At 52.0% G+C, this 20,660-nt stretch overlaps 2 protein-coding genes across 4 annotated transcripts in view; both read left to right on the top strand.

Moving 5' to 3' along the window:
• LOC122371609 (protein sidekick-1-like) overlaps window positions 1-19,509 on the top strand; it is a gene marked incomplete at its 3' end in the record, with an annotated part of 38,272 nt that extends 18,763 nt beyond the window's left edge. Inside the window, exons 5-6 of the mRNA XM_043348033.1 lie at window positions 18,425-18,609; window positions 19,325-19,509. Coding sequence (XP_043203968.1) covers window positions 18,425-18,609; window positions 19,325-19,509 — 370 coding nt within the window. The remainder of the gene's footprint in view (window positions 1-18,424; window positions 18,610-19,324) is intronic.
• LOC122371612 lies at window positions 794-8,536 on the top strand. Of its 3 annotated transcripts, none has more exons than XR_006254760.1 (2): window positions 794-1,288; window positions 7,771-8,536. XR_006254760.1 is itself a non-coding variant. In XM_043348035.1 (2 exons), exons 1-2 carry the CDS (start codon window positions 1,258-1,260, stop codon window positions 7,711-7,713), a joined length of 1,101 nt encoding a protein of 366 aa, XP_043203970.1. In that variant the 5' UTR covers window positions 794-1,257; the 3' UTR covers window positions 7,714-7,755. The 3 variants fall into 3 exon arrangements, 1 of the variants encoding a protein (XP_043203970.1); XM_043348035.1 differs by lacking the exon at window positions 7,771-8,536 and adding an exon at window positions 6,644-7,755; XR_006254761.1 differs by lacking the exon at window positions 794-1,288 and adding an exon at window positions 4,147-5,104.
• Window positions 19,510-20,660: the final 1,151 nt, after the last annotated feature.

Here is a 20,660-nt window from a genome sequence, read left to right as displayed (position 1 = left end):
CAAAGCACGAGCACACGAGAGTGAGACGATAATGGGGCCGAGTAATTTCCATAGAAATTCTATTTCAACAAGTTTAACTTCAAAGTGATGGTCTCAAAGGTTACCTTGTTTTGTTTTCATCATGGGTAAAATAAAATAAGTAAAATCGAGGAATTAATTGTATCCGTATTGTAGTCAGTTCATTTGAAATGTATTTTAAGGCTCTTGCGATGTGCGCCTTCATTCAAACGTCAATCCTCGCCATAAGTTTTCCACCCTTATACAGAAACTGCCCACTAAAGCAGTGAGCGATATCTGGCAGTGCAATATGTTGCACCGACTGCAGTGTGGCGCCCTCCCCAAATGTGTTTACCACTGCAGTGCGCCGCACATCCGCCGACAGTTGTGGTCCTCGGCTGCTTTGTGACTCTGCCTGTGAGCCTACCGCGGCTCTGTCTGCGCCGGCATGCGAGCGGTGCTGCCGTTTGCCGACCATATTTCAGAGGAGTTCCAAAGCAAACACTAGAGATGCCACCCCAGAGTGTCATACTGCTTTTGAGGCTCTCCGGCTGGTGGCACTGGGAAAACAATAGGTCGCAGGATGCGTGCGTTTAGCTAAGTGATGTTCTTAGCAGGGTCAAACTAATAAGGTCCCAGGGAAAATAAAGTCATAAAGAGTTGCTGGGAAACCTGATCATTTTGTTTCATTCATAGCGTTCATACGAGGGAATCTTATTTGGATCGAAACGCTAAGAAATAAATACGTGATACGCTCCTTACGTTTCACATTTTAAAGCTATCAAAATGGCACCGTGCTGTGCAACGCGATGCAGCACGGAACATTAGCGCCGGACGGACGGGTGTCTACCGGCCGGCCCACGCACACCGACGGGCGGGTGCCTACTGGCCCCGCGCGGAGAGTGTCCGTACACGGGAGCATAGATGGCGCGTCGAGCGGCCAGAGTTTATTATATATCTAGGGAGCGCAGCCTGAAAACAAGTTCTATGGGAAAATTGCTTTATTATTTAATACTTATCGAATATTTAGCCAGTCTTGTACACTGCCCTACCACCACGAAATCAATATTAACTAATTATTATGCGCTTTGTTATTTCGCGGAACGGCAACGCCGCAACAGCCTGTTGTTTGAACATCCGCCCGACAACGGCACGCCAGAGCAATTTTCTCAAATAACGAGTCTAATAGGGATTTTACGCCCAAGCTGTGAGTCAGGAAGGAACTAGTGATAGTGACGACCTTACACATCACTTCTGAAGATGCCCAGGCGACGAACGAGACAAGGTCCAGGTGAGACAATGGGACGAACGGTTCGCCGCCATGGTGGTACCTTTCAGACAGCGCCTCGGTGTTTTAAGGGCCCGGTTTCACCCTCTTGGATAACATTCTATCAGAACGTAAGCCATAGTAATAGAGGTCCTTGAGGGAGTGGATTACCCCCGGTCGAGGGTCTATAAAAGATCCAAGCTTGTTTGTAGAGCTCCGTCCTCGGCCAGTTCATGTCTGTCCGTGCAATGTTAGACCAGCATAGTACCTGTCCAGGTATGCCCTTGGATTAATCATGCATTCGTTTTGCACACCCACACAGCCATGTCACACTGTTTGTCTCGGGTGCGCCCTCATGGCACAGGACACAGCACACACTGTTTGACTCGATTGCACCCTCAGGTCTAGTGTGCTCGAACCCAAACACTGTCTCGCAACACCCAAATCAAGATCACATTTGACGCCTTAGCACATGTCAAACCTCGCACTCTTGGCATATTCATAGTATTTCCTTGCAATCTGTCAAACACGGTGTTCCACCTTGACGTTAGGACGTAATCATATAATGATGATAATAATAATAATAATAATAATAATGATAATAATAATAATAATAATAATAAAATAATAATAATAATAATTATGATAATAATAATACTAATAATAATAATAATAATAATAATAATCATCATAATCATCATCATCATCATCATAATCATAACAATAATAATAGTAATAATAATAATAATAATAATAATAATAATGATCAAACACATCTTCACACCTTGCGCCCTCAGGTCACTGGCTCTTTTCCCCTCATTGGTTCAGGCGCGCCCTCAGGTCAGGGTCAATGGCATGCCACACCATTTGGCTCAACAGCGCCCCCCAGGCCACCAGCCGCAGCACCCCCAGCTTGGCTCGGGTGCGCCCACAGGTCACCAGCCGGGTACACTGGTTTGGCTCAGGTGCGCCCTCAGGTCACCGGTCAAGTCTCACTGTTTGGCTCAGGTGCGCCCTCAGGTCACCGGCCATGTCACACCGGTTTGGCTCAGGTCGCCCTCAGGTCACCGGCCAAGTATCATTGTTTGGCTCAGGTGCGCCTCAGGTCACCGGCCAAGTCACACAGGCTCAGGTGCGCCCTCAGGTCACCGGTCAAGTCTCACTGTTTGGCTCAGGTGCGCCCTCAGGTCACCGGCCAAGTCACACTTTCGGATCAGGTGCGCCCTCAGGTCACCGGTCAAGTCTCACTGTTTGGCTCAGGTGCGCCCTCAGGTCACCGGCCAAGTCACACTTTCGGATCAGGTGCGCCCTCAGGTCACCGGTCAAGTCTCACTGTTTGGCTCAGGTGCGCCCTCAGGTCACCGGCCAAGTCTCACTTTCGGATCAGGTGCGCCCTCAGGTCACCGGCCGAGTCACCTTTTTATTTTCTATTTTATTATTCTTTTTTTTTTGTCGCAGGTGCGCCATTCCGGTCACCGGCCAAGTCTCACTGTTTTGGCTCAGGTGCGCCCTCAGGTCACCGGTCCCAGCGACCGCCGACCTGCTAACCTGGACTGGGTCCTGCCGCGCGGCGGCGGCCAGCGGAAACTTATGTGACTGGCACGCAGGTGCCATTAGCGAAGGCGCCTGCGCCATCAGGCGATGATTGTGTTGAAGTAGCGGTGCCCCCTGATAGCGGCAGGCTGACGGCTGCGGAACAGTTACCGTCCGTACCAGCGGAGTCTGGTATTAGCTGGTGATCGCCGGTCGGGCCGGTTGCCCAGCGATCGCGTGATCGTGACGTCAGCGGTAGGTGTGGACACCTCCAGCGCTGGTGGCGCCGCGGCGGCCGCGACAGCAACTGCTGGTAGCCACGTGGCCGTCCGTGGCGCAGGCGCGGGCGTGTCATTACGTAACCGTCATCTGCGCCGTGAGGCGGCCCGGGTGACTCACTCGCCGTGACGTCAGCTGACCGTGACCGTGACGTAGCGGCCTTTGGCCCGGCGCCCGGACCGCAGGTCCCCAGCTGATCGGGGGTCGTCTTGCACCGGGTCTGCAGCGGGCCATCTGGGCTGGAGTCAGGTCACTGCTGGCCGTATGCCACTCTGTGGGTGCAAGAATGACTGCATGCTGCATGCCGGCATGCCGCCAAGGGCATGTCCACTGATCGTCCCACCTACACCGGAACTCGCGCCTATCTGCCTCTCACCGGTCTGGTGACCGTCGCACTCCCACTGAACTCATCTGCCCGCTGGCAGTGTGTAAGGTACTGCGAAACTTGTCCATCGACGCAGCCTGTATTAGGTCCTGGCACTGACTGACCGGTGCGGCTCACCGGCCGGTTGCGATCGGCCACTGTGTGCCCGAGGCGCCGAGCGTGCACAGCGGTCAGCGTCCACGCAGGGACGCGTCAAGGGTGTGCACAGATGTCAGTGCACACAGACAGGCCGCCAGCCGGCACAGAGTCCCTACACTGCCCTTCCCGAAGAAAATGAGCCATTGCGCCGCACACCAACACACAACTATGTAAAAAAAAAAAAAGTTTGTCACATTGGTCTTCTCACCCGCCCCCTCACCTACGTCACCTGTCGGTTCACCGGTCACAACACTCGCACCAGCGCTCTCGCCTACAAGAAACTCAGCCCTCATTCAATGCTCATTCGTTACAGCGGCTCTCGTTCCGACGCTCGCGCCGAACACACCGCACATGGAGGACGACCAAGCCGGCACTGCTGCGGCTGACGAGGCGGGGCACCTTGTACCGCTGAGGAGCCATAGCTCCCCACCTGGAGGCGGCGAGGGACGCGTGACCTCCGGCCGGCGCAGCACAGCGCGACCCACGGGTACCGCCCGCCGCGCCCGGCAGGGAGACAGCCGGTCAGCCCAGCCCGACACCTCTCGAGGGCGCTCCGCTCGCCGACATCCGGTCGGAAACAGCGAAGGTTCAAACGCGGACAGCCATTCCTCCGAGGACGACCGGTCACTCACCAGTGCTTACACTAGCTCAACCACGGAGGACAGCGAGATCGACCGGCCGCCTAGGAGGAAACGAGCACACGCCCGTTCATCGAGCCGCCGCCACCGCCGCCGGGCTCGCAGCACGGACAGTCACCGGCGGCGCACTCACACGCCGACACCAGCCATAGACATGCTGGACATGAGCCGAGTCCCGGTCAAGTCCAAGCAGCCGCCGCCACCGCGCGCGCTGAAGCTGCCGACCATCAGCGCTGCCGCCATGCAGGCACTCGCCAACCGTGCCACGATGGTGTCTGTAGACGAGGTAGTGTTCCCGCACGCGCCACCCGTGGACGGTGCGCGGGGACAGCCGCGGTACCCACCACTGAGTCCAGCAGCATACCTCCGCGGCGTCACCGCCATCGCCACGTACCGAGCCTACTTTTTCCCAGGTGCTGCCATCCAATGGCTCAGCTACGTACTGTGGCTGCAAGGTCAGGCCGGTGACCTCCCTACTAGCGCCCTACGCGACATAGATGTCAAGGCGAGGACGCACATCGCCCGGTACCATATGGAGTACCAGGACCCAGCCTCGCTGACGGAAGCCATCGGACAAGCGCTCGCGGCACCAGCAGTGTACGCCCCCGCGCCAGCCCCGGTACAGGCACAGCCGTATGCCACCCAGCAGCAGCGGCAGGGAAACGAAATATGCCTCCGGTTCAACTACCACGCACGATCATGCCCACCCGGAGGCGCATGCGGGCGCCGACACGTCTGCCACCGCTGCCAAGGGCCGCACACCGCCAGAAGCTGCCCGACGCAAAGCGCGCGCCCCCTGGCGCCGGCACGCCCTCCGCAGCCGACCGGAGCACGGCCCCCCCGCCCACTGTGGCGGTAGATCCCACGGTAAGCCAGTCGCACGCCCTCATCCGGTCATCCCTGCCCCCTCCTACCACACCTATCGACATACCTTCCCTACATGGCGTAGCCGCCGCAGCAGTCGATCCCGGCCTTCTCCGTACCGTCCTCGACCGTCTCCAGCGCGGAGCCGACATAGGATACACGGGCCCACAGATATCCACCTGGCGACCCAACAACCTCTCGGCTCGGTCGCGACCGGCAGCAGTCTCCCGGGCGGTGCAACAAGAGGTGGCACGGGGACACACGGCTGGCCCATTCCCATCACCACCGTACTCCCCGTTCCGCTGCAACCCGCTCGGGGCGAGAGACAAGCCCGACGGCTCCGTCCGCCTGATTCTAGATTTGTCCCAACCGGAAGGACTCAGCGTCAACAGTCACATTGACAAGGATTCCTTTGCCGTACATTACACCTCCATGGACAGTGCTATTGCTCATATCTTCTCCGCCGGACCCCAGAACGCGCTTCTCGCAAAAGCCGACCTCCGACATGCCTTCAGACTCATCCCCGTTCGCGCGGAACAGCGCTGGCTGCTCGGTCACCATTGGGAGGGAGCATATTATGTTGACCTCCGGCTACCATTCGGTTTGCGGTCAGCCTGTTCCATCTTCAACGACTTCGCCGATCTGCTCGCAATTGCCACACGACACCACGCCAACCACGCCAACATTCATCACTATCTGGACGATTTCTTTTTCATCGGACCGGCAGGTTCGGACGCATGCGGCGAAGCGTACCAGACGTTCCTTGACCTGTGTCACCGATGCCGCATTCCCGTCTCGCCTGACAAATGCTGCCCACCATCCACCCGCATGGAGCTCCTCGGTTGCGTGCTGGACACCGCAAGCATGACCATCTCACTGCCGTCCGCCAAGCTTCGCGCTCTCATCCAGCTCCTGGAAGAGGTGCGAGCCTCTCGCACAATCCGGCAGCGGCGCCTTCTCAGCCTCGCGGGCAAGCTCATTCATGCCGTCAAATGTATCCCAGCAGGGCGCAGTTTTTTCCGACGGCTCCTCGACACAGCTCACACCGCACAGCGCCCCCACCACTGGGTCAATATGAGCACTGACACTCGCAGAGACTTGAATTGGTGGCTCTCCATCCTACCGACTTGGAACGGGTCAGCCCCCCTCCTCCACCCGCACTGGACACCGCCCGCCCACCTTCACCTCCATACCGACGCATCCACAGTGGGGCACGGTGGCCATTGCGGGCCGAACTGGTTCTCCCAGCAGTGGCCAGCAGCCACGCTGCGCTGGGCCTCCAGCATCTCCTGGCTCGAGATGATCCCGATCCTGACAGTGTGCCTGCTATGGGGCCATAGTTGGCAGGGCATGCGGGTGTCCATACACTGTGACAATGCCGGGGTGGTCGGGGCATGGAGCAAAGGCTGGTCACGGGACCGGCGTCTCATGTCGCTCATACGCCAAACGCTTTTCGTCGCTGCCTCGCGCTCATTCGACCTGCGAGTGGTACATGTGCCCGGCACAGACAACAGCTCCGCTGACGCGCTCTCGCGTTCCCAGATCGGCCGTTTCCGCCGCCTGCATCCAGCGGCAGCGGCCGAGCCCACGCCGGTACCGCCCGCGATGACGGCCTTCCTGGAAGCGCCGACGGAAACCTGCACCACGGCGTCGGGCTACCCGATTTAGACACGGAAGCGCGCCGGCTCATCCGGGACGGACTCGCACCCGCAACGCGAAGAGCGTATCGGCGGTGTGTCGCTACCTTCCAGACTTTCTGCGCCTCTCACAACCTCCCCGCTATCCCCGCCACAGAGCGCACAGTCCTTCGTTTCCTCGCCCACCTCAGTCTCAACAACACTTCCCCGGGACTCGCTTCATCCCATCTGGCGGCACTGCGACACTGGCACGCCACGCGGGAGCGACCCTGGCCCGGCCGGACGGAACGAATCCGGTTAGCGCTGCGGGCCATCAGCAGAGACAGCCAGGGGCCACGCCCGCCCGGCCGGCGACCGGCGTCCGTGCCGATCCTGCTGCGACTGCGCCGGCGACTCCGGCGGGCCTCGATGTCAGCGCATGACCGGAGGGCAGCATGGGCGGCAATCACGCTGGGATTTTTCGGCGCGCTACGCGGAAGTGAGTATCTGGCCCCAAGTGCGCACCGGTTCTCTCGCCGCCGCACGTGCGCCCGCCGGCATGTCACACTACACCGGGACCGTCTTGTGCTGCATATCCCGGCGTCCAAAACCGACCAAGCGTATCGGGGAGCCACCGTCGAGCTACCCAGTGTCTCCGGCCCCGGATGTCCAGTCCAGGCTATGCGGAGGTACCTTCGCAACGTCGCCGACCAGCCTCCAGACCAACCACTGTTTATCCGGGCATCAGGCGCGTACGGCACGATCGCCTGGCTAAACGGCGTACTTCGCCGTTACGCGCCCTCGGACGCTGGGCGGCTCACCACGCATAGCCTGCGGATTGGGTTCGCCACCGCCGCCGCAGCCACCGGCGCCTCCGACGGCGCGATCCGTGCATCCGGTCGGTGGGCCTCGTCATCGCACCTCCGGTACATCCGGGGGCGCCGCCTGGACGTGTGGGAAGCGCGCATCGCTGTCAACGCGGCCCCTGCCCCGTAGAATGGCCCCGCCCCTAATGACTGGAATACACTTTGGCGTTTCTTTGGCGTCTTTCAGCATGTAGCAGATACGGAAAGGAAGCAAGAACCGACAAAGGGACGAGATAGAAGTCGAGACCGTGATACGCCAAAACGCGAAAGCAGGTTAGAAGGGAAGTTCAATCCGTAAGTAAACCATCTTCTGACACCCGGAACGGCAAAGGTGAGCGCTAATGGCACCGTGCTGTGCAACGCGATGCAGCACGGAACATTAGCGCCGGACGGACGGGTGTCTACCGGCCGGCCCACGCACACCGACGGGCGGGTGCCTACTGGCCCCGCGCGGAGAGTGTCCGTACACGGGAGCATAGATGGCGCGTCGAGCGGCCAGAGTTTATTATATATCTAGGGAGCGCAGCCTGAAAACAAGTTCTATGGGAAAATTGCTTTATTATTTAATACTTATCGAATATTTAGCCAGTCTTGTACACTGCCCTACCACCACGAAATCAATATTAACTAATTATTATGCGCTTTGTTATTTCGCGGAACGGCAACGCCGCAACAGCCTGTTGTTTGAACATCCGCCCGACAACGGCACGCCAGAGCAATTTCCCACCCACCCACTGCCCAATACCACCTGTCCTACGTCCTTCCAGTCTCCTTCTATCTGCCCTTCGGGTCGGTCTTTCAGCATGTAGCAGATACGGAAAGGAAGCAAGAACCGACAAAGGGACGAGATAGAAGTCGAGACCGTGATACGCCAAAACGCGAAAGCAGGTTAGAAGGGAAGTTCAATCCGTAAGTAAACCATCTTCTGACACCCGGAACGGCAAAGGTGAGCGCTAATGGGATGTTTTCTCCATTATAGTCTCTAACAACCACAGAGGATAGTTGTTCGTAGGTTTTAAACTCAAAGCTTTCTTTGATTTTTTTTTTTTTGAAGGGGGATAGTGTTCTGCATAGTATTAGCCGTTTTCACGACGGCCATCTGGTACACATTTGGTACACATCTGGTGCAGATCAGGTGCAGATTTGGTCAAATCAGATTTGGTCAAATCAGTGCGTCTCTTTGTAGCTATCAGCTAGAATTGCACTAACTGCTTATATGCCTGCTTTGTCATATTATCAGAGAGCACCATCGATTAAAACACTGAAAAAAAAATCATAAAATAAAGATTTTTGCTGTAAAAGACATTAGGTGCAGATTTGGTCAAATCAGGTGCACTCGCCGAATAGCCCATCGTGAAAACGGCTTACCTATATCATATCAATGAACATTGAACACTGTAAACACCAAGATCATGCAAACAGGATAGCCGCAGAAATACCAGACCTCTGAATCAAAACCAATCACTTTTAATGTTCAGCATTATCTTGATCGAAAGAGATTCCGATAACATCCCTCGATCTTCAATACTTGACGCTAGAATTACAACAATTGCCCTAATCAAAAATAATGCGTTGGGAAACTGAGAGGATCATTGGTCAGATCGCTTTATTTAGCGGCTTGGTTTGTGGATCCTTCTTTATTTGTTCCTTTTATCAGGTTTACCGAGTCCTGAAAGCATCATTTCCGCAACCCTGACCAAACGACCACTGCGTCTATTGTTGAAGCCAAGATGGGAGAAAAATTGGCAGACTCAGAGGCCAGAATTTGTGTTTAAAGAGAAGACAGGACGATCTGAGGGATATGACGGTGTATGAACTGGGTGTGAGAACCGCGAGTGTAGCGCAAACTACTTGCAGCTGTCCTGATATGAAACAGCGCATGGTGAAGCACGTTGAAGCGGCGCTCTAGGTGCAATATCAGCCATAGGATCACGATGTATTATACGAAAACACCCATACCTACATAACTCTGATATCACCTACTGCACTTACCAGATAAACATGGTAATCCGCAACCGAGCAAAGTTCCATATAGTTTGAGGCAAATGAGATGACTGCCAGCTGATTGCGAGAGTTATTATGTGTAACTAATTAAAAGTAACGCGACTAATTAAGTAGAGTTTATTGGGTAGATGGCTGACGGTAGTTTGCCGGGTTGTTGTTTGTGCTTTCACAGCAGAATCCACGCCATTGAATGAACTATTGAGCTCCATATGCTTATATGCATTTGACACCATGCCTCCGGCTGTTAATCGCAATTATATTTTCATCATTAACTTGAACGACGAAAATGTTGACGTTTTCACGCATTGTGTTCCTGTTTTTTTTTTTTTTTTTTTTGACGTTTTGATGAACATTTATTACGAAACTGGCATCCAACGCCTTATCCGAGAAAGCTCGTTTATTACATTATTAATATCGAATGGCATGTCGCCCAAAATAACCGCTTGTCTGTGCTGCCAATGCAGCTCCGATGGACCGTAAAGCAGCATGCTGCAGAACGATGAGTAGCGTGCGGGCTGAACGCACTTCAGTGGCGTCATCGGTACAAATGACCAGGTTTGATAGATACATGAATATATACTTGGCTCTATATTTCAGGTGAATGAAATACGCTGGAAGGAAAATGCTCCGCACCACAAGTTGCACATGGCTTCATTTTGTCTAAGATTTGTCTTGCACTCTAATCCATCGTTTCTGCATGATTGTATGCGACCTATGAAATATTTATGGATCAATAGCAGTTAAACTAGGTTTGTTTTAGACGTTTTTGCTTAACTACATGACATTTTTATGAGCTCGAATCCAAGTACATTTTTTATCTGTTATAATGGGTTGTATGGTTATGATGTTTTTATAAATAGATAAAAACTAGGGTTACCCGCGTGCTCCGCAACGCGAAGGGGGGATTTTTTGACCCGTGGGTATTGGGTTGGTCTGTGTCGGTTTGGTTGGTATCCATTTCGTTCGATTGCTTTTTGACGGCCAAGCATTTTGTAATAAAACAAAAAGATACATCGCATCGAGGTGCCCGTGTCGTATTATCATGCGTTCTACTTAACCCGCGCCCCAGTGGCGGTCTCAGCCAACTTCGCCCTAGTGAGGGGGGGGCATATGTTACCACCCACCTCTAACTCAAAAACTAAGAGGGCTAGAAAGACGCGGTAAAAAGCAGTCGATAGCTCTCAATGCGTACGTTTGAAAGTATTTCAGTCATTTTTCACCTTAGAGCAATATTGGGGCCACCAGAGGTCATCAAAGGTCAAAATTTGCCAATTGTCATTATATTTTTCAGAAAACATGCCGTTATCTCAGGAACTATGGTAGCTAGAAAAACGCATGGAAAAGCAAACGATAGCTTTTCAACTCTTCTTTTGAAAAGGTCATTATCAATATTGACCTCAGGTCAACGGTTTAGCCTCCAGAGGGCAAAAACTCCAAAAATAGCTGTTTTTACGAAAAGTGTTTTTCGACAATAACTTTCGACTTAAAAAAGCCACGACATTTCTATTGCCAGAATCGTGTTCCCCTCGCCGAGACGCGTCGAATGAACTATAATTGGACCTTGAAAGGTCAACTTGAAAATTTGACCTCAGGTCAAGGTCATGACCTTACCGGAAAAGGTCATGCTGCATATCAGTCGATGCGTCTCAACAAGACAAACACAATGAGAACATCCCCAGCGTTCTATCTCTTTCCAATCGCGAGTTATTGGCAAAAAACTGTTTGTAGCCTCAAGTGACCTCGGATGACCTGTCTAGAGGCTATCAGCAAAAATGACATCTTGGTCATCACGAGTGGACTAAATCATTGTGATTCTGAAATATTTGGACTGTTCCGATGCGTACACACGGATCTAGAGGCATTTTCATTTTTCTCCATTGACTTGTAATGGAAAGGTCACGCCACTGACCTGACCTTAGGTCACGGATATAAAAAAATCCGAGATATACAAATTGTAGGCGCCCATAACAGCATACAATCTACCAAGTTTCAAACCTTTCTGACAAACACTGCAGGCTGGACATGATTGCAAACTTTTTTTTAGGCTTGGTCAGTTAACTTGACCTGGTGACCTGACCTGACATGACCTGGGGTCAAAAATTTCACACATTGTCCAAAATTGATGTACCAAAAGCTACTCAAAGCGGCGCGGCGCTACGCGCCGCGGTTTTTTATTCACACGCAAAAAACGCGACAGGGTGGTAACATATGCCCCCCCCCCCACTGGGGCGAAGGTTAAGAATGATTCGAAAACTGGCGTGAAGTCTTTTGAGGGCCATCGCTGAATTTCGCTAAAAATGACAATGTAATGGTTTGGAACATTCACATTTTTAAGAATACTGTTGCTCATCATGCAAACATGAAGAGTGAATCTTGGACAGAATTGAATGCTCTTTCCAACGGTGCCATTTTCAATTGCCAAACGTATCAGGTTATGCAGCAAAACCCGTGTAATTAATAAAGTGGCACATCATCGACAAACACCATTTTCTCTAGCGATTTGTAAGTACCACCTTGGCGTCGATCAATTAGCTATTCACAATTTTTATATGAGAGGCGGTACCTTTCCCTTGCAAATAGGCGTTGATTCAACTCGCCCCATTTAACGGTCACCTAAAAATAAAATTAATTCCAAAATCCCTCAAAAACCGCAATTTTTCAAATAAAAGTGCCCTCTCCGGTGCACGTGGCGCGTGCTATCCTCTGCATTGCACACCATTCAATAGCCCGTTCAATTCTGTACACGATGCTGTTTTCCCCGTGCCGGTCGGACCCCTGGTCACCAAGATATTGCACGGGAACCGGACCCGTGTCGGCCAAAATTAGCCGTTTTCGCCCGATTTCGCACGCCGATTTATACATGTAAAGTCTATGACGCGAATTTGCACTTTTTGAGCACGCGCCACGCGCTCCCTATCAATCCGATCGAGTTGAGACCCCTCAAAGGCACGTCGCGCATCCTTGATCTATAAGTTGTGCAAATTTCAGCGGGCTAGGTGCAACGGTCTGGCCTGTAGTCCACGCAAAGCACCACCAAGTCGGGACCCCGGTAACGGACAGACGCACCCTCCTCAAATAGTAGTATAGATAATGATTTTTTATTCACTTGTTTATCATTTTATCGCTGCCGCAAGAACCTGTCGGCCCATCAATGAAGTTGAAAGAAGTTATGAAGCCTTGGCCGAAAGTTATAGCTATGAGATGCTATCTAGGGAGAGCCATTTTTTGTTTTGTTATTTTTTGTTCAGCTGTTCATGATATATCCCAGCCCGGCAACTGCCACCATTCTCCCACTGTCCCCTTCTCCCCCCCTCTCTCTCTCTCTCTCTCTCTCCCTCTCTCTCTCTCTCTTTCTCTCTCTCTCTCTCTCTCTCTCTCTCTCTCTCTCTCTCTCTCTCTCTCTCTCTCTCTCTCTCTCTCTCTCTCTCTCTCTCTCTCTCTCTCTCTCTCTCTCTCTCTCTCTCTCTCTCTCTCTCTCTCTCTCTCTCTCTCTCTCTCTCTCTCTCTCCGTTGCCCACCGCAGCTGCCTGGCGGCGACGAACGAACGCTCTACTGATAAGGCATTGACAATGCATCATTTTCTCCGTCTCTGTCGCGAGAACGATGCCGACATATACACCGGAATGGCGCAAGGGAGACGATAGCGGCGCGAAGTAAACAGCGCCAATGATGGCGCGCGCCGCGTGAAATAGTGGGGCCTGTCGTACCGCGGTACACATTGTATAAAATAGTTCCGAGCCGCGGCTCCCCGACTCACTGCCAAGCGATAGCGGCTGTGATCCATTGCAATTCAGATGTGTTTTTGCGGTCTTAGGGAAGTTAAAAGCCGATATGCGTGTTTGAATGTGGATTGGATATGATTGACTAAACCCTGCAATCTGAATAATAATGAAATATTTATGTGAAAAGCATAACGCAAGAAGTGAATATTCGATTTACTAGGGACAGGGTACTCAAGAACTCGCCAACAAAGTCGTGGAACCCCAAAGATGCTTATCTGATGAGAGAACTCTCTTCTGATGCATCAACCGTCAGCCACGCTCTTGCGTTGTTCATTGGGCGGCACTAGCCTGTAGCCCTTACTGCCATTGGTGAGTGGGCGGCCACACTGAAAACAAATCGACACAGTGAGGGCATGTTCTGTACTGGTAACACATCAGTCATGTGTTAACCGCACCCAAAACACAATACGGCTGAGTATTTTCACGCTTGGCGGGACCTTCGACACGTTTGATAACACATAAAACAGAATAATGACACAATTTGATCGTGCCAAGCACGCTGGACGAATGTGATGCATCAGTGTATCGAAATCATGTGTTGTCGGATATGGTAGACGTGTACCCTTGCACAAATACACCGTGCCATCCACCAGTGAGCGACCTCTGAGCCTTAACTTCAGATGGGGATAATAGAGGGCGTTTTTCGAGCACCGACTTTTATGCTGGGTTTTTGTAAAAATTTGCCAAAGTGTTTTGAGAAAGGTCAAAATGCACAATACAGCCGAGGGAGTCGATATATGATAAATTGTCTAGAGCAATATGCGCTGATTATATCAAGTGCAAGCTGAAGCATAGCTAATTAACGTCTGCTTGGAGGAAGAAACTCCTCGGTCTATATAGGATATATTTGAAAAAATCGGTGGCTGTAAATTTATCCCGGCTGTCTGGACAACTGTATTGTATAGTAGTCCTCCAATTTGGGGCATCGTCACTTGGTGCTCTGATTGAGCCGTCCACGTGACGCGTTCACCCTTCGGCTCTGAAGTGGCCGACCGGGCGCAACTCCAGCTCGTGCATGGGTCGGCGGCCTCGTATGGGTCGGCCGGCCGCGTGCTCAGCCCTGACCGCGCCCTGACCGTATGGGTCGGCCGGCCGGGTACTCAGCCCTGACCGCACCCGAGCGCCCGATTCCACTCGGGGCCCGGCTTTGGCAGTCAGCCTGTCCAGCCAAAGCCAAAGTCCCTTCAACTGCGCCCCGGCAACAAACTACATAATCACCACGTGTTTCCTTCTTTCACTTGCGATTTGTGTTAAATTTAGTAACACATTTACCTTGTATTCTGCAAATGTATTCACACAAGCCTTATGTGTTGAAGACACAATGATATTGTGTTTTAGGACACAACACGACTGGGTTAACACATTTGTAAATTGACACGTCTGTGACGGGTCAAAAAATGCATGATGCAGGGTACACAAGAAAGCCTAGTTAACACGCTCTGCCTGTGCGTTTTTAGTCGTTTTTTGTGTCATTTTGTTTTCAGTGCAGAGCCCACAGGAGGTGCTTAGTTACAACAGCCGAACACGGGCGCTCCTGCTGCACAAAGGTCGACACCGGCACCACCGAGTGAGCGCGTGCCGAAATTTCCGCCACCGCCATCCATTTCACGCCGACTTGTTTAATTATACGTGTCTGATTTGTCGACCCTATATGAGCTTCTCGATAGCAATTTATGACATCATTATTTACACACTAATAGCGGTTCGCTTGTTTAGCTTCAATTTCTAGCGTCGCGCAGGTTCTGTTTCGTCGGATAACGGGCTCTTATATTTGATTCGGCCATTATGCCTGTCACCATTTCACACCTGAGTAACAGCCGATCGGGCTCACTGCTCAGCCCAACGCCCCCTCACCGCCCCCCCCCCCCCTTCCGCCCCCACCCCCTCACCCGTCTCGTGATATTGGGGACATATATCCCGTATTGGTGGCGGCGTTACCATTTTGTTCGGCAGCATGGCGTGCCGCCGTCGCGCGGCGGGAGCCAAATTTGGCGCCAACTGGAGCGCGCCACCACCTGAGAGGGGCTGTGGGTGGCGATTGGCGGGTCACGTGACCGATCACCGCCGAACGGTGCGGCCTGCATCTGAGCCGGCAGCAGATTAGCCGAGAGAGGGAGAGAGAGGGGCGGGGGAAAAGAGAGAGGGATGAGAGAAATAAGAAATTGATTTGAGGCCATATGAAGGCTTCAGTATGAAATATGAACACGATTTTCAAGGACAAATGAGCAAGTTCATGCAGTCATTTTACAGCATCTATCATCAATTTTTATTTGTAACATGATCACCTGACTGCATTGAACGATATTCAAATTAAAGCTCGGTGTCTTGCATTGAAACGACCAGAGGCCAACGAAAATCCAAATGTATCTTTTCACGTAGATTGCACTTTGGCTGTGCTGGTTCAACTTACATAATACGAAACATTTTGTTTTCTTGAACAAGCGCATGAGGCGCGGTTTTCCATTACCAGCTCCAAAGGAAGGAAACCCGCACAGAAAACATCCAGCATGCATGCGAGCGCTTTTTTTTTTTTGAATTTTGCTCCCGACAGGCCGAGGCCCTGGTCGGGGTAGGGGGAAGTTACTAGCTGGCAATTAGCCAGATCTTCCGTTTTACTTTACTTTAATGCCGGCTATGTTATTCCGGCCCAAGGCAATATTAAGAACAAAGTTTACGTTAGCCCGGCTCATGTGACGTCCGGTGGAAGCAAGTGCAAGGGAAAGCCAGAAAGGGTGCCAGAGTGGCAGTGCCGAGAGGGATTTTGAGTACTTACATTTCTTGCTGCTGAATCTTGATGCTGAGATGTGGTAGTGTTGTAATGTGTGCTGTTGTTGTGTTGTGAGTTCCACCAGGAAAGTCCTAACTAGAAAAACCTGGTGCCTATCTTAGAGGGCAAAACCTGTGCGCTTTTGCCGAATTGCACAGGAAAAATCCCTTTGCTTTGATATTACGTTACGTTATATCGCTAATGTGTAGGTGTGTTTGTGGAGCTATGTGTCTCGAGTGGGCCTCAACCTTTAAGAGGGATCCCTGTCGAGAACCGCGAGAGGGATGGGCAGGTGCCGATTGCCGCCGCCGCCGCCGGAGGGACGCAAACGCGCGCGCTCGCAAGCATAGACGAAATCACGGCGCAACAAGAACAATGGAAACAAAAACAATTACGATGAAACCACGAGAGAAACCAAGAGAAACCAAGAAAAACCAAGAGAAAATCATGTGTCCAAGGAGTTGGGGGAGGAGCCCACCGCCGCGTGCCAATGGTCCCCGCGGCGGCGGCTGGTGCCCGTAAGCTCGGGGCTCCTACAAAACCCCCACCAAGTGCTGACTGGTGCGCTTTCTCCAGACAGGTCAAAATGCTGATTTCCGTGATGCGTTCCATTGCTCGGTGCGTTGTTCCGCCTGTAACAAATGCTCCGTTCGGAGTCGGAGCCGTTTATCTGCAGCCTGGACAGCTGAGCTGAACGGCGGAGCTGCGCCAGGTCCGTCTCTAATGGATCCCGACATGCGATCCCAGCACGGGCGGCACCTGGGCGTCGTAAACGAAACCTCTGACCGCCCGGGCGCTGTTCGGGGTGCCAAGTTTTCTCCTCAGCTCCGGTTTCCAATCTTGTGTCGACGACTGGGCTCCCGTGGCTCCTGTGTGTCAGCCCCGTGGTCTCAGGTCATATCAGACTAAGATGCTGGCAGCGCGGCGGCGCCCGAGGGGGGGGGGGGGGCAGTCATGGCGGGGGTGGCAATAGATGCCACCCAGGCCATGGCGGGGGGCGGGGGAGGCGTTCGCCATCCATGTCGGAAGGGCAGGGCGCTGCAAAGTCTCACGTGCGAGGCGATTCGTGCCGAGCGGCAGTCCGGCAGCGAAGGTACCCTAAATCACGCCGGCAATTCGGGAAGGAATTGGCTGACACGACACACTGGGCCGACCGGCTGCAGACCGCTGAGCTTGACGCTCACACAGACCGAAATTGCTGCAATTTGAAAATTATTGTATGTGTGAGGGGATTGACAGTAACGCACTGCCTTTAACGTCATCCGGTGGGTTCAGCAGTTAGTTATTTGTACATTTACTACTTCCAGAAGGACTGGATTTTCTTGGTGGAAATCGATGGTTGAGTTTGAAAGTGCATTAAAGCTCTTCGAACTGAATTCATGATCGATGCTTTGAAATAATTAATTCCTCTTTGCGAGAGACACACATAGGTCACCGGCAAATCCATTGCGTATCGATCGAGGAGGTCTCCAAATTAGGCTCCCTGTTTGCGTGGACCAGCCATTTCAATTTGCCTGGATAACTTGAACTCACAGACCGAATCGGGACCCATTTATGTAGGTCGTCTTTGTGAGGTGTTTGTGGCAGGCGCACAACAACAACCGAAATCGGCGTGGGAGGTGCCACGCAAATCACCACACGACCAGGAGCGCCGGCGCAACGGGACAGAGCGGACTCTATCCCGGGCTCCGTCCAGCCGGTCCTGAGCGGCCATTGTTTGCTGAGCACACGATGCCACCTCATGAGCGGAGCATTTGCACAGCTAATGGATCCACTAGGATATGTGCATACATTCTTTAGGGCATCGTTGATTATTATTTATTGTTATGATAACATCAGCTCACTATTCCAGTGACACGGATGAGCTGATTCTTATTTCTTTCTCTTTTTGCTTTAGATGGGACATGATGGATTGCTTTGTGTCCTCACATAATCTTCATTCATATTTGGAAACTCACTTTATTCTGTAATCCACCCGAAACATCCGTTTCAGTTTGTACTCACCCAATGATTTACAACAACTACCCCGACCATGTGTTGTTCGAACGAAATCCCGTTCCTCCATCCGATTCCACAAGCGGCTCGCAGACCAGTGCAGTAGCCGGTCTTACTCACTGCTCCTATTCGCCAGATACTTACTGCCGACTGTGGTATGACGCTCTCTAGTTGGCTTCCGTTAAAATAACAAAGCTGGTGTCGAAACAACGTTTTATACATATGACGCTCTCTAGTTGGCCTGCTCACCATTGGACGTTCACTACAGTCCACGCTCTCTGTTCTGTTCACAGGTTCGGAGACAGCGGCTCCTGGCCGGCTGTGAGCGCCGGTCACCGCACACAGGGAGCGCAGACCAGCGCCAGTATCACGGGTCTCACTCCATTCACCGTGTACACGTTCAGAGTGGTGGCTGTCAACGGACAGGGTCACAGCCAGCCGGGCTACGCCTCCTACCCGGTCAGCACGCTCCGCGAACGTGAGTCCAGCCAATCAGCGGCCGAGAAACCTGCTCACGGAAACTGGTGTGTTGTGAATCTGAACAGAGGGGTCCCAAACTATTTTCTAGCTAGCGCATGAATCCTTAAATAAGGGATCTCTATGTTTTGCTCAAATCAACTGCATCATGCCCTGTGATTAAAACTCTGATTCCCGGAAATGATTTGGCAAAAATATTTCTAATATATTCTTTGAAGCTTTATCAACCATTATGAAGCCTTTTCCATTAGAGGTTAGCATTGCTCTGAAGTGAATGCGTCGGCTTTTTGTCTGCCTATACTGTTTTTGTCCCCTCGTTTTTACTTTGTTCTGCTTTTAAGGATCGCCTTCTTGAAGCGTGTACTTTGTTTTCCGTGCGTGCATCGGGCTACTCCGTGCAAGCCTTGAATCCATGTGTAAATGCGCACACTACGTCCACGTCTGCTACCGTTAAAATCACATCCCCTGCGTTAGTTCATGTTTATGTTACGCCTTGAGATCTGATTGCAAATTCTCCGATAGTGCCTACGTTACGTTCATCAGTTTGTCTTTGCTCGTCATGTAAGCAGTAGGCTATTTCTGATCCCTAACTTAATTTGATCCCCATCTATATTCGGCTGGACATCTATGTGGATTTGTGATGACGCCCTATGAGTTCTCCGTGTATTTCCGCACTGAAGTTAATCCCCCATCTGTCCGTCGGTTTTCTCCGGCAGGTCCCGGAGCTCCTCCGAGGCTGACGTTTGCCAGGAACCGTTCGTCCACGTCTATAGAGGTGGGCTGGGAGCCGCCGGCCAACCACACCCTACACGGAGAGTTCACCGGGTACCGACTAACCTACCGTCGTGTGGAGCCGGGCCGACCGCCGGGCCCTGCCGTCGAAGTGGCCGTCCATGACAGGGTGAGACTGACGGCTGTACCCCCCCCCCCCCCTGCCTCCCCCTCCCTGATGCTGCGTCACGGGCAGCAGGTCGGCCGTCAGATCCGGCAGAACTGCGCGTGATGTGAGCGATGGATCGCGCCGCTCCATCGGCGATGGATCGCATCGGTTCGATGCCGTCCGACACAAACAATGATACGATGTAGGGAAATGGTATAGCGCCGCACCGTCGCATTGCGCTACTTTTGCTGGTGATGGTATACCCAGCTACTCAACCAAAAGACGCCACGGGAAGGGAGGGCATTAAAATGTCATGTATTCGAGGATTCATGCATTTCCAAGGAACCATGAGGTAATCTGGTATATGAGACATTTAATTACCACAAGTGCTTATTATATATTTAGATATTTTCGCACCGAAAGAGTGATGCATAGTAAATGCTTGTCTAAGGCATTAGCCCGGCTTTCTTATGACGGTAATAACTATAGCGACAATCTGGGTTTTTAAATTATCCACGAAGTTAATAACTACCCTAGCTCATTTGACAAATTCCTCTCTCACCGTATTGCAATGTTGCCTTTTAGATATGGCTGTAATGGATGTACATCAGACATAGGCGCGGGAACCGGGGGGGGGGGGGCAGTGGGGCAGCTTGCCCCCCCCCCCAACTCTGGGGCCGTGGGGGCGCTGCCCCCACAACTTTGAGACGAAATACCGCACTAGTTATGCAAATGTTTTCTTTTTTTGTTGGAAAAGTCAAGGGATGAAAAATAAGTAGCCTAAAACCAGTGAGAAAACTAGATTTGGGGGTACCCTAGGTTGATCTCTATTATGGTGTGCCCCCCAGTCTGAAAGTAGTTCCCGCGCCCCTGATCAGAAGTGGATTAACAAAAACATTAACATTTTTCTAGTGCCTAGATCAATTAGATTTAGCCGATCTCTTTTCGAAAATATGGATGAAATAGGAAAACACTGCCATTATGCTACACATCAGCGTTAAAATTGGATCAATGTGCCAATACAGTATTATTTTGAAGTAGGTACCTACAGGGTGTTTCACTAAAAGTGTCAAAAAGTAAAAGGTCATAATGCTTATTAGAACAATGCTTTCTAAGGACATTTTCATATCATTTCATCCGCAATTGTTGGACATTTGAATATATAACAGCGA

Source organism: Amphibalanus amphitrite, unplaced genomic scaffold (genome assembly GCF_019059575.1).
Source record: "Amphibalanus amphitrite isolate SeventyFive unplaced genomic scaffold, NRLGWU_Aamphi_draft 001262F_arrow, whole genome shotgun sequence".
NCBI classification, from domain to species: Eukaryota; Metazoa; Arthropoda; class Thecostraca; order Balanomorpha; family Balanidae; genus Amphibalanus; species Amphibalanus amphitrite.
The sequence above is the reverse complement of the archived record's forward strand: the minus strand, read 5'-3'. Positions and strand labels throughout refer to the sequence as shown.